This window comes from Heterodontus francisci, chromosome 45 (assembly GCF_036365525.1).
Source record: "Heterodontus francisci isolate sHetFra1 chromosome 45, sHetFra1.hap1, whole genome shotgun sequence".
Classification (NCBI taxonomy): Eukaryota; Metazoa; Chordata; class Chondrichthyes; order Heterodontiformes; family Heterodontidae; genus Heterodontus; species Heterodontus francisci.
Genome location: NC_090415.1, coordinates 11,035,249 through 11,046,760, shown reverse-complemented (window position 1 = coordinate 11,046,760; position 11,512 = coordinate 11,035,249). Strand labels below are relative to the sequence as shown.

Below are 11,512 nucleotides of genomic sequence, written 5' to 3'. Positions count from 1 at the left end.
AGTCGATCATCACCTGCTGTTCAATCATAGTATTAGTCAAAGAATTAATGAGACATTCTGTTCACGACTCAGGCCTTGAACTCGGTTTGAGCAGACCAAATACTGAAAGGTTCAGCACTTTTCCAGATAGAGCAGGTAAAGCTGGAAAGAGGGACTCAGGGTGAATCCTACACACAGGATAGAAGCAGTGACCGGCACTCAGGGAGGGGAACTGGTGTCGTTTCTGTTGCCTATGTGTGTTCAGACCATCAGTATTAGTCTCTCACTTAGTCTGAACAGGTGCCTCCAAGAACCTGCAAATGCAGAATCCGGAAGCAGATGTTTTGCTCAGAAATTGGTCGTAGCAGGAGAACCCCTGTCTGAGTGTGGAAACATTTTAGATATGTCCTCAAATCATCTCTCATTTGGGAAGATAGTTTACAGTTCAGGGAAATTTGTCGGTAACATGTGAAGTCGAGGCTCGAAGGCAGCATCCATACCTCCAAACGGGTCATTTACCTGAACCCTTCTAACACCACCTAACCCTCATGTGGCAGAGTCTGCAGATCATGCATTGGATTTATCAGCTATTTCAGAACCCATCAAACTGGAGTGTAAAAAGTCATCCATAATCGCAGGGGACTGTCTGAGATGGAGGAGAATAAATAGGTCAATATGACCATCATCAATAATAATAAAGTGCAGAGGGAGGAGAGCGAGAGGAGGGAGATAGAATAGAGAGGGGAAGTGGTGACAGAAAATGTCCTGTGATTATTGGCCAAAATAGACCTACAAGGTACAAACTCAAGTTCTGTGATCAAGTCTGAGAGTTTATTAGTCTTAACTAAGATAGATAAAGTGAATGTTTAACAACAGCAATAGGTATGCAGCATCACTCAGCACCGGTTCTTGCTTCTGTGCTTGCTGGGGCGTGGACTTCTCTCTTTCTGCTTCCCTTGCTGTTTTCTTGACCGTACTCTATCTTCTCCTTCTAAGTGTGATAACGATGTTCCGTGGACCCCTCTGTAAGTGCCGACAATGTCCCTTAACACCCTTTCTTTTACCCTTCTTTGGGTGCAAGGATGTCACCATATTAGCTTTAAATTGTTCGAAGTATCCTAACTGGACCAAGTTGACATCATTGTTTGACCCTAGTTAGTTAATGGTTCAATCTACACACATTACAGATACTTCCTGTTCCTTTCTATTTTAACAAGGATACTAAAGGTCACATTCTCGCTGATGGAAGCCATTTTGAGTTTGCAATTCTCCAGTGTCCTATTTATCTCATCTCACCCCCTGTCAGGATGCTGTGGTCTTCAACCTATCTCTCCCATTGTTCTTACAGAGAGGTTTTAATGGACTATAGCCTTGTAATGTCATTTTATAATGAAGCAAGCATTAGCTCAAACAGACTGTAATATATTGATGTACATAGCATACAATTAGTCCTATTCTAGTGGCTGTCCTTATTATTCACAAAGGCAAAATATGTCATGATCCATCACCCCCACATTGTGGGACCCCTCCTGCTGCATGACTTTTCCTTTATGTCGTGACTCAGTGCATCATCCACACAGACGCATCTCTCAACAAGGCATTTTGACATATTCCTGTGAAGATGACCGTCATGCTTTGCCATCCAGCCTTGACATAGCAGTTCTTGCATAAATGTAAGCCATGGAAATGCTCTAACCTTTACACAGAGTATAGCAGTGTTCAGGTGATACAGAAAATCCAGTGAATTGGGCAGAGACAATCAGTTGATCTATCAAAGTCTCTTAGTTTTATACTCCTATCTATTCTACTTAATACACAACTATTCTTTTGCACCTGAAAAGCTTGGATAGATGACTCTGGATTGTGTTCTGTAAGTAAGGGGTTGTTCTCCTTTGCGAAATGGAGATTGAGAGGAGGTTTGTTAGAGGTGTATATAAGTTAGACAAGGATAACCTGTTCCCATTAGCTGATGGTACAAGGACTAGGAGACACAGACTGATGGTTTATGGCAAGAGATGGAAGGGAATGTGAGGAAGAACTTTTTCTGTTTTACCTGCTGGACCTCGCTGTCCACAAGTGTGGTGGAAGGAGAGAGAATCAATGATTTCAATAAGAAACTGGATAAACACTTGAAGGAAACAAACTTGCTGCAGGGCGATGCTGATCAAGCAAGGAAGTGAGTCTGATTGGATGTTGACAATATTTTGTAAGCTTTCTTTCTGAATTTGCATTGACATTTTTAAGCTGCAAAATTCCACAGCACACTTGACCATCAACTTTAAGGGAGAAGAACATAATGTTGAGAATATTTGTCGACTTCAATTCAGTCATGGCTTTTCATTTGTCACATTCTATGGCAAGGTTGCAGAAATATATTTGACCGCGAGTGGGCATTGCGATGACCGGGAATCTAATCTGGGTCAATTGTTTGGAAGGCAGATATACTCACCACTATACCAGCATCGCTGGCATACATGTAGCTCGTCATTTATACAGTATACACACCAGAGCTCATTGGAACTCAAATGTCATTTCAACCATTTCAATCTACACCTTAACACCACGTTCATGTTCCCATTGGAGGATAGAATCATGGAATGGTTACCTCATCTCCGAGAAACCGAAAAAATTCTAACAGGACTGGACAGACTAGATGTAGGAAGGATGTTCCTGATGGCGGGGGAGTCCAGGACCAGGGGTGACAGTCTAAAGATAAGGGGTAAGACATTTAGGACTGAGATGAGGAGGGATTTCTTCACCCAGGGAGTGGTGAACCTGTGGAATTCTCTACCATAGAAAAGAGTTGAGGCCAAATTATTAAATAAATTCATAAGAGAGTTTGTTGCACTGGATTCGGGCATTTAGATGCTCATCAGATGAAATGCATTTTAATTTACTCTGGTCATTTGTGTAAGGCTTTTTTTTTACAATTCGACCCGGGTTCAGTTCTGGGTACTGCCTGTGTGGAGTTTGCAAGTTCTCCCTGTGACCGCGTGGGTTTCCGCCTTGTGCTCCGGTTTTCTCTCACAGCCAAAGACTTGCAGGTTGATCGGTAAATTGGCCATTGTAAATTGCCCCCAGTGCAGGTAGGTGGTCGGAGAATTGAGGGAAGGTGGAAATGTGATAGGGAATATGGGATTAACGTTGGAATAGTATGGTTGATGTGGTTGATGGTCGGCACAGACTGGGTGGGCAGAAGGGCCTGTTTCTGTGCTGTATCTCTCTGACTCTATGGACTACGAAAGCGTGTCTTTTAGTTCTAAAACGATCGCCGCTTATGTCTAAAGGGATCAAAGGATACGCGGACAAAGCGAGAACAGGGTACTGAGTTTGGATGATCAGCCATGATCGTATTGACTGGCGGTGCAGGCTCGAAGGGCCGAATGATTTACTCGTGCTCCAATTTTTCTATGTTTCTATTAAATTAGTTATTCGTCGTGTCAAGGCCGGCTCTCAGCAAGACCTCCTCCACCGACCCGCCTTTTCTCCATTGCTCTGCAGTTTTGTTTTATTCTCGATATAATTATCCAAATCTGTTTTCAGGGTCTCGATTGAATCTGCCCCCAACACACTCGATGTTATTCCTCTCCAATTTCAGATATTTCTGAAGGAATGGGAATATTCTTGCATGACTCACTTTTAGCCAGTAGATGGCATCAGTCTACAATCATTTGGATCTTGTGATTTGTGTACACACATATCGACCGCAATGGGTCTGCTGCTGCCCGGGGAGTTCTCCAAGCACGCCGCCTTGGCAGGGACAAAAAGACTGACGAATTATCCCAGTTCCTTGTAAATCTCCACAATGTACAGAAATAAAACACGAAACGCAACATCTCTTTTAAAATTCGCCTTCAGCTTCTTTGAAACAACTGCTCTGAAAAATAAACTGACCCTGCCCGGAACTGAGTTTGGTATCAGATAACACAACGGCTCTTCAAAGAAACATCAAATTGGCAAAAGATAGAGCTGTTATCTCTTGTTGATTCCAGCACATAAACGTCTCAGAAGGATTTGACCACCCTCTTTACTATCCACTGATAACTCTCGGAGCAGAGTGACCCAGATTCCTTTGTCTCCATATTGCAGCTGGGAATTTCAGGACCTAGCAGTTCTCAGTGTGAGAGCAGTGACACTATTGTATACAAGTCATTTTATCAGAGTAGCTCATTTTCGAACTCAAGACACGCCTTAGTGGTATATAAACGGTAGAATTGTAAAAAAGCCTTACAAATATGGCGATAAAATTAAAATGCATTCCATCTGATGAGCAGATAAATGCTTGACTCCAGTACAATTCATAGCAACACAAAATAACGCGAACAGTATAACATTACCGTCTCTCACACAGTAACCAGCCCTTTCACAGATGAAGTGGGTGGCTCTGAAAAGAGCCTTTGGGTTCGCAGATTCAAGTCAGGCAGCTTCACTTGCCCTTCGTGCTCTGAGCGCTGGTTTTCTTGGGCAGCAGCACGGCCTGGATATTAGGCAGCACCCCGCCTTGTGCGATGGTCACCCCTCCCAGCAGCCTATTGAGCTCCTCGTCGTTGCGGACGGCCAGCTGCAGGTGTCTGGGGATGATACGGGTCTTCTTGTTGTCCCGGGCCGCGTTGCCGGCCAGCTCGAGGATTTCAGCTGTCAGATACTCGAGCACAGCAGCCAGATAGACCGGGGCTCCGGCACCCACCCGCTCAGCATAGTTGCCCTTTTTAAGGAACCTGTGAACACGGCCCACCGGGAACTGCAGTCCAGCTCGGGAGGAGCGGGACTTGGCCTTGGACCGAGCTTTACCACTGGTCTTCCCTCTTCCAGACATTTCCACAATTTCACAAGCACTTTCACGAAGAATGTTGAGATCCGCCCACATTCGTCCTCCTTGTACCTTCTGGAGGAATGGAGTGGTGGGCACTGCTGATTGGTCACTCTGCTCTGTGCTCTTCATGTAACCAGTCGGGGAACTGCTGAATTCACCAATCAGGAGACGCCAAGGAGATGTGGGCGGAAAATAACGGCGCCAAATTGTCAGACTGCAGCCGATTTTTCAAATTTGAAAAGCCCGCCAATATATTGGGGCGGCTTCAATATAAAATATCACATTTCTAGTTCTTTTTTTACGGTTAAATAAATAAAACCTTTTTCATATTGTGTTATTCTACATTTGGTAACAAGTTCCAGATTGGCTTTTACATTCTGACATCTATTCGGGTTTACTCTCTGTCCTTTTTGAAAACAGCGAGCAGAAAGTCTCTTTCACAACATTCTCCAACCGGGCACATTTCATGTCAATTTTCATAATAATACCGCATTACTGATGAACGATTGTTTGTTATTCGTGGGAGACAACAGCGGAGTGTAGATTTTCAGTGTCAGGTGTCAGCGTGTGAGACGGAGGGTTCCGACACCACCCGGGGTTCTAGATAATGTACTTATTAATTTCTGAGGTCAAACTTGAACTAGGGAAAAAAGTGACTGCGAACTGATGTATGTGCGTTAAATCAGCTTTTATTGTCGAAATACAGAAAAGGGGCCGAATATGAACACGTCCGAGAACAAACCTCACAAATGGTCAGTGGCCAGTAATTTATATACGGGACATTATTAGTTAGAGACAGAAAGATCGCACGGGCAGTGAAACTGCATTAAGCAGAATCTATGGGAGTAAAACAGAGATCACAAAGGCAAGGACACTTGATATATAAATCAATATAAGTCGATACTATACAGACAATGTTGTAGCTTTTTCAGAGAAGTTGTGGGTGGCTCTTAAAAGAGCCTTTTTGTGTTTTGGGTGTGTTTCAGTACATTGCGGATATTCACTTGGAGCTGGTGTACTTGGTGACCGCCTTTGTACCTTCCGACACGGCGTGTTTGGCCAGCTCCCCGGGCAGCAGCAGGCGCACGGCGGTCTGGATCTCCCGGGAGCTGATGGTGCTGCGTTTGTTGTAATGGGCCAGGCGGGAAGCCTCACCCGCGATTCGCTCGAAAATATCATTCACAAACGAATTCATGATGCTCATGGCCTTGGAGGAGATGCCGGTGTCAGGGTGAACCTGCTTCATTACTTTGTACACGTAGATGGAGTAACTTTCTTTCCTGGATCTTCTCCGTTTCTTGCTGCCCTTTGGTGGCGCCTTCTTCAGAACTTTTTTGGCGCCCTTCTTGGAAGGTGCTGCAGTTTTCTTCTCGTCAACCATGATCACGATCAACTTCAGACACAGAATAACCGAAATTTCGCTCCAAGCTCGCATTTTATAGACATCCCCAGAGCCCTATGCTAATGAAGGATGGGAGAAGGCCATGTTCATGATTGGCTGCTTTACAATGATGTCATTGCCTGATGTTCTGTATCTATCTGATTCGCCATCAGAAACTCCTTGCTCAGCATGATAGAGCCTCCCTCAAATGGCTCGGAACGCATACTGTCCATCCGACTGCTCACCACCTCTGGTCCAGTACACCTACTCAGCATCTATGCTCCAACACTCTGTTCCGCACCTGAAGCTAAAGACCAGTTCTATGAACAACTCCATAACATCATTAGCAGCATCCCCAACACCGAACACCTATTCCTGCTGGGGGACTTTAATGCCAGGGTTGGGGCCGACCATGACTCATGGCCCTCCTGCCTTGGGCGCTATGGCGTTGGAAGGATGAATGAGAACGGGCAGAGACTGCTTGAGTTGTGTACCTATCATAACCTCTGCATCACCAACTCGTTCTTTCACACTAAACCCTGTCACCAGGTTTCATGGAGGCACCCAAGATCACGTCGTTGGCACCAGCTAGACCTCATTGTCACAAGGCGAGCCGCCTTAAACAGTGTTCAAATCACACGCAGCTTCCACAGTGCGGACTGCGACACCGACCACTCCCTGGTGTGCAGCAAGGTTAGACTCAGACCAAAGAAGTTGCATCATTCCAAGCAGAAGGGCCACCCGCGCATCAACATGAGCAGAATTTCTCACCCACAGCTGTTACAAAAATTTCTAAATTCACTTGTAACAGCCCTTCAAAACACTCCCACAGGGGATGCTGAGACCAAGTGGGCCCACATCAGAGACGCCATCTATGAGTCAGCTTTGACCACCTACGGCAAAAGTGCGAAGAGAAATGCAGACTGGTTTCAATCTCATAATGAAGAGCTGGAACCTGTCATAGCCGCTAAGCGCATTGCACTTTTGAACTACAAGAAAGCCCCCAGCGATTTAACATCCGCAGCACTTAAAGCAGCCAGAAGTACTGCACAAAGAACAGCTAGGCGTTGCGCAAACGACTACTGGCAACACCTATGCAGCCATATTCAGCTGGCCTCAGACACCGGAAACATCAGAGGAATGTATGATGGCATGAAGAGAGCTCTTGGGCCAACCATCAAGAAGATCACCCCCCTCAAATCTAAATCGGGGGACATAATCACTGACCAACGCAAACAGATGGACCGCTGGGTTGAGCACTACCTAGAACTGTACTCCAGGGAGAATGCTGTCACTGAGACTGCCCTCAATGCAGCCCAGCCTCTACCAGTCATGGATGAGCTGGATATACAGCCAACCAAATCGGAACTCAGTGATGCCATTGATTCCCTAGCCAGCGGAAAAGCCCCTGGGAAGGACAGCATTACCCCTGAAATAATCAAGAGAGCCAAGCCTGCTATACTCTCAGCACTACATGAACTGCTATGCCTGTGCTGGGACGAGGGAGCAGTACCCCAGGACATGCGCGATGCCAACATCATCACCCTCTATAAAAACAAAGGTGACCGCGGTGACTGCAACAACTACCGTGGAATCTCCCTGCTCAGCATAGTGGGGAAAGTCTTTGCTCGAGTCGCTCTGAACAGGCTCCAGAAGCTGGCCGAGCGCGTCTACCCTGAGGCACAGTGTGGCTTTCGTGCAGAGAGATCGACTATTGACATGCTGTTCTCCCTTCGTCAGATACAGGAGAAATGCCGTGAACAACAGATGCCCCTCTACATTGCTTTCATTGATCTCACCAAAGCCTTTGACCTCGTCAGCAGACGTGGTCTCTTCAGACTACTAGAAAAGATCGGATGTCCACCAAAGCTACTAAGTATCATCACCTCATTCCATGACAATATGAAAGGCACAATTCAACATGGTGGCTCCTCATCAGAGCCCTTTCCTATCCTGAGTGGTGTGAAACAGGGCTGTGTTCTCGCACCCACACTTTTTGGGATTTTCTTCTCCCTGCTGCTTTCACATGCGTTCAAATCCTCTGAAGAAGGAATTTTCCTCCACACAAGATCAGGGGGCAGGTTGTTCAACCTTGCCCGTCTAAGAGCGAAGTCCAAAGTACGGAAAGTCCTCATCAGAGAACTCCTCTTTGCTGACGATGCTGCTTTAACATCTCACACTGAAGAATGCCTGCAGAGTCTCATCGACAGGTTTGCGTCTGCCTGCAATGAATTTGGCCTAACCATCAGCCTCAAGAAAACGAACATCATGGGGCAGGATGTCAGAAATGCTCCATCCATCAATATTGGCGACCACGCTCTGGAAGTGGTTCAAGAGTTCACCTACCTAGGCTCAACTATCACCAGTAACCTGTCTCTAGATGCAGAAATCAACAAGCGCATGGGTAAGGCTTCCACTGCTATGTTCAGACTGGCCAAGAGAGTGTGGGAAAATGGCGCACTGACACGGAACACAAAAGTCCGAGTGTATCAGGCCTGTGTCCTCAGTACCTTGCTCTACGGCAGCGAGGCCTGGACAACGTATGCCAGCCAAGAGCGACGTCTCAATTCATTCCATCTTCGCTGCCTTCGGAGAATACTTGGCATCAGGTGGCAGGACTATATCTCCAACACAGAAGTCCTTGAAGCGGCCAACATCCCCAGCTTATACACACTACTGAGTCAGCGGCGCTTGAGATGGCTTGGCCATGTGAGCCGCATGGAAGATGGCAGGATCCCCAAAGACACATTGTACAGCGAGCTCGCCACTGGTATCAGACCCACCGGCCGTCCATGTCTCCGTTATAAAGACGTCTGCAAACGCGACATGAAATCGTGTGACATTGATCACAAGTCGTGGGAGTCAGTTGCCAGCATTCGCCAGAGCTGGCGGGCAGCCATAAAGACAGGGCTAAATTGTGGCGAGTCGAAGAGACTTAGTAGTTGGCAGGAAAAAAGACAGAGGCGCAAGGGGAGAGCCAACTGTGCAACAGCCCCAACAAACAAATTTCTCTGCAGCACCTGTGGAAGAGCCTGTCACTCCAGAATTGGCCTTTATAGCCACTCCAGGCGCTGCTTCACAAACCACTGACCACCTCCAGGCGCGTATCCATTGTCTCTCGAGATAAGGAGGCCCAAAAGAATCTGATTGGGTGTCTAAAGTAACCAATCACATTTTGTGCTTCTCACAGCCACAAACTGTCGCAGCGGTCAGATCGTCCAAACCCCTTTGCCGGCCCTTATCCATCTACATCAGTGACTTTCTGAGTCCCTCTTCCTCATCAACCATTTCTATTTTGCTAGTACGAACTCGTCTCTTTTTTCACTCTGCGTATAATTTCTCTATAGTTCCCTCCCTTATCAGGATGTAGCGCCCCTCTGCACTTCCGTCCATCAACAGGACCGAATCGTCCAGTTTAGTGGGGGTCAGAGTGGGACAAATGCGAGCATTGAAGTGCAAGTCCTTATCTCCATGTAGCGTGCCAAATAAGGTTGGTCAGCTGCAGTCACAAGTAACCACATGAAAGATTTATATGACAGCGCTTGTGATATGTCTTCCTTTTTCCTCAACCGAGGATACCCTTGTCCTCACTTTCCACCCCATCAGCCTCCACATCCAAAGAATCATCCTCCGCCATTTCTGCCACCTCCAGCGTGATGCCACTACCAAATACATCTTCCCCTCCCTTCCCGTCAGCATTCCGAAGGGATCATTCCCTCCGCGACACCTTGGTCCACTCCTGCATTACTCCCACCACCTTGTCCCCTTCCCACGGCACCTTCCCCTGCAATCACAGGAGGTGTAATACCAGTCCCTTTACCTCCTCTCTTCTCACAATCCCAGGCCCCAAACACTCCTTTCGAGTGAAGCAGCGATTTACTTGTACTTCTTTCAATTTAGTATACTGTATTCGCTGCTCACAAAGTGGTCTCCGCTACATTGGGGAGACCAAACGCATACTGGGTGACCGCTTTGCACAACACTTCTGCTCAGTCTGAAAGCATGACCCCGAGCTTCCGGTTGCTTGCCTTTTCAACATTTCCCCCTGCTCTCATGCTCATATCTCTGTCCTGGGATTGCTGCAATGTTCCAGGGAACATCAATGCAAGCTCGAGGAACAGCATCTCATTTACTGATCAGGCACAATACAGCCTGCCAGACTGAGCATTGAGTTCAATAATTTCAGAGCATGACTGGCCCCCCATTTTACTTTTATTTTTAGTTATTCTTTCTTATTTATATTTATTTTTCTTGTTATTTTATTTTATATCATCTTAGTTGGTACAGTTTGCTTACCCACTTTTTTTTCCATGTTGGTACTTGTGGCTATTCAATTTTCATCCATTAACACCCTATCTGTACTAATGCTTTGTCTTTCAACACGCTATTAACATAATGTTTGCCTTTGCTCCATGACCTTCTGGTCAGATATTCTGTGATGTTGTCCTTTCTACACCTTCTCCTGTGTTATCTCGTGCCCCACCCCCACTTTACTAGCTTAAAACCTTTCACATTTCTAATATTTACCATTTCTGAAGAAGGGTCACTGATCTGAAACGTTAACTCTGCTTCTCTCTCCACAGATGCTGCCAAACCAGCTGAGTATATACAGCATTTCTTGTTTTTATGAAAGATTGAGATCGTGACCATTACATATTTCTGGCTGAAACTAGGCGAGGCAAGGGAACTTATTATTACTGGCAACAAATTTTCAGGAAAGATAGGTTTGAAAAATATGGAGGATTGTGGAGTGGAAAGAATTGATCAAATATAATATGATAACACTGGCAGGGATGATGTTTCTGAGGTGTTAACAAAAGAATCTATTTGGTCATATATGCGGAATATGGCAGGAGGAAATGCATAGACATTCTGGGTCGCGAAATATTTGTCCTTCCCTGCAGGACATGTGAGTGTGGGATTCATTCTGTGCCCATCAGTATGTGATATTTACCCGTGGCTTTTACTCCATATCTGTCAATCTATGGTCAATGATTTGGTCATTTCATTCAATAATTTCAATCTTCAATAGGTGATTCTGTTTTTTTTCCTCCGTAACATTCAGTTTCTAAATGGGTGATTATGGGTTTTGTTCTGTACCAATGAGGTTCTACTGAGTGAATGTGGGTTTTGTTATGTATCTGTTACTCTCCGCTTTTGGAGGATGGGCATTTCTCTTTATCTGTGAATTTCTGAATTGTGAAATTGGATTTTAATCTGCTCCTGTCAGTTTCTGGTATGAAAGGCTGTTTGATTTTGTCTCTGTACCTGTTAGTAAGTGACATTTTTGTGCAGCTTTACACTGCACATGTTAATTGATGACACGCCAACGTTGTTTT

At 45.7% G+C, this 11,512-nt stretch overlaps 1 protein-coding gene across 1 annotated transcript; it reads right to left on the bottom strand.

Moving 5' to 3' along the window:
- Positions 1 to 5,771: 5,771 nt before the first annotated feature.
- On the bottom strand, positions 5,772 to 6,245 carry LOC137356373 (histone H2B 7-like). The gene has a single exon (XM_068022262.1). The coding sequence runs from the start codon at positions 6,225 to 6,227 to the stop codon at positions 5,793 to 5,795; it is 435 nt and encodes a 144-aa protein (XP_067878363.1). The 5' UTR covers positions 6,228 to 6,245; the 3' UTR covers positions 5,772 to 5,792.
- Between the last annotated feature and the right edge of the window lie 5,267 nt (positions 6,246 to 11,512).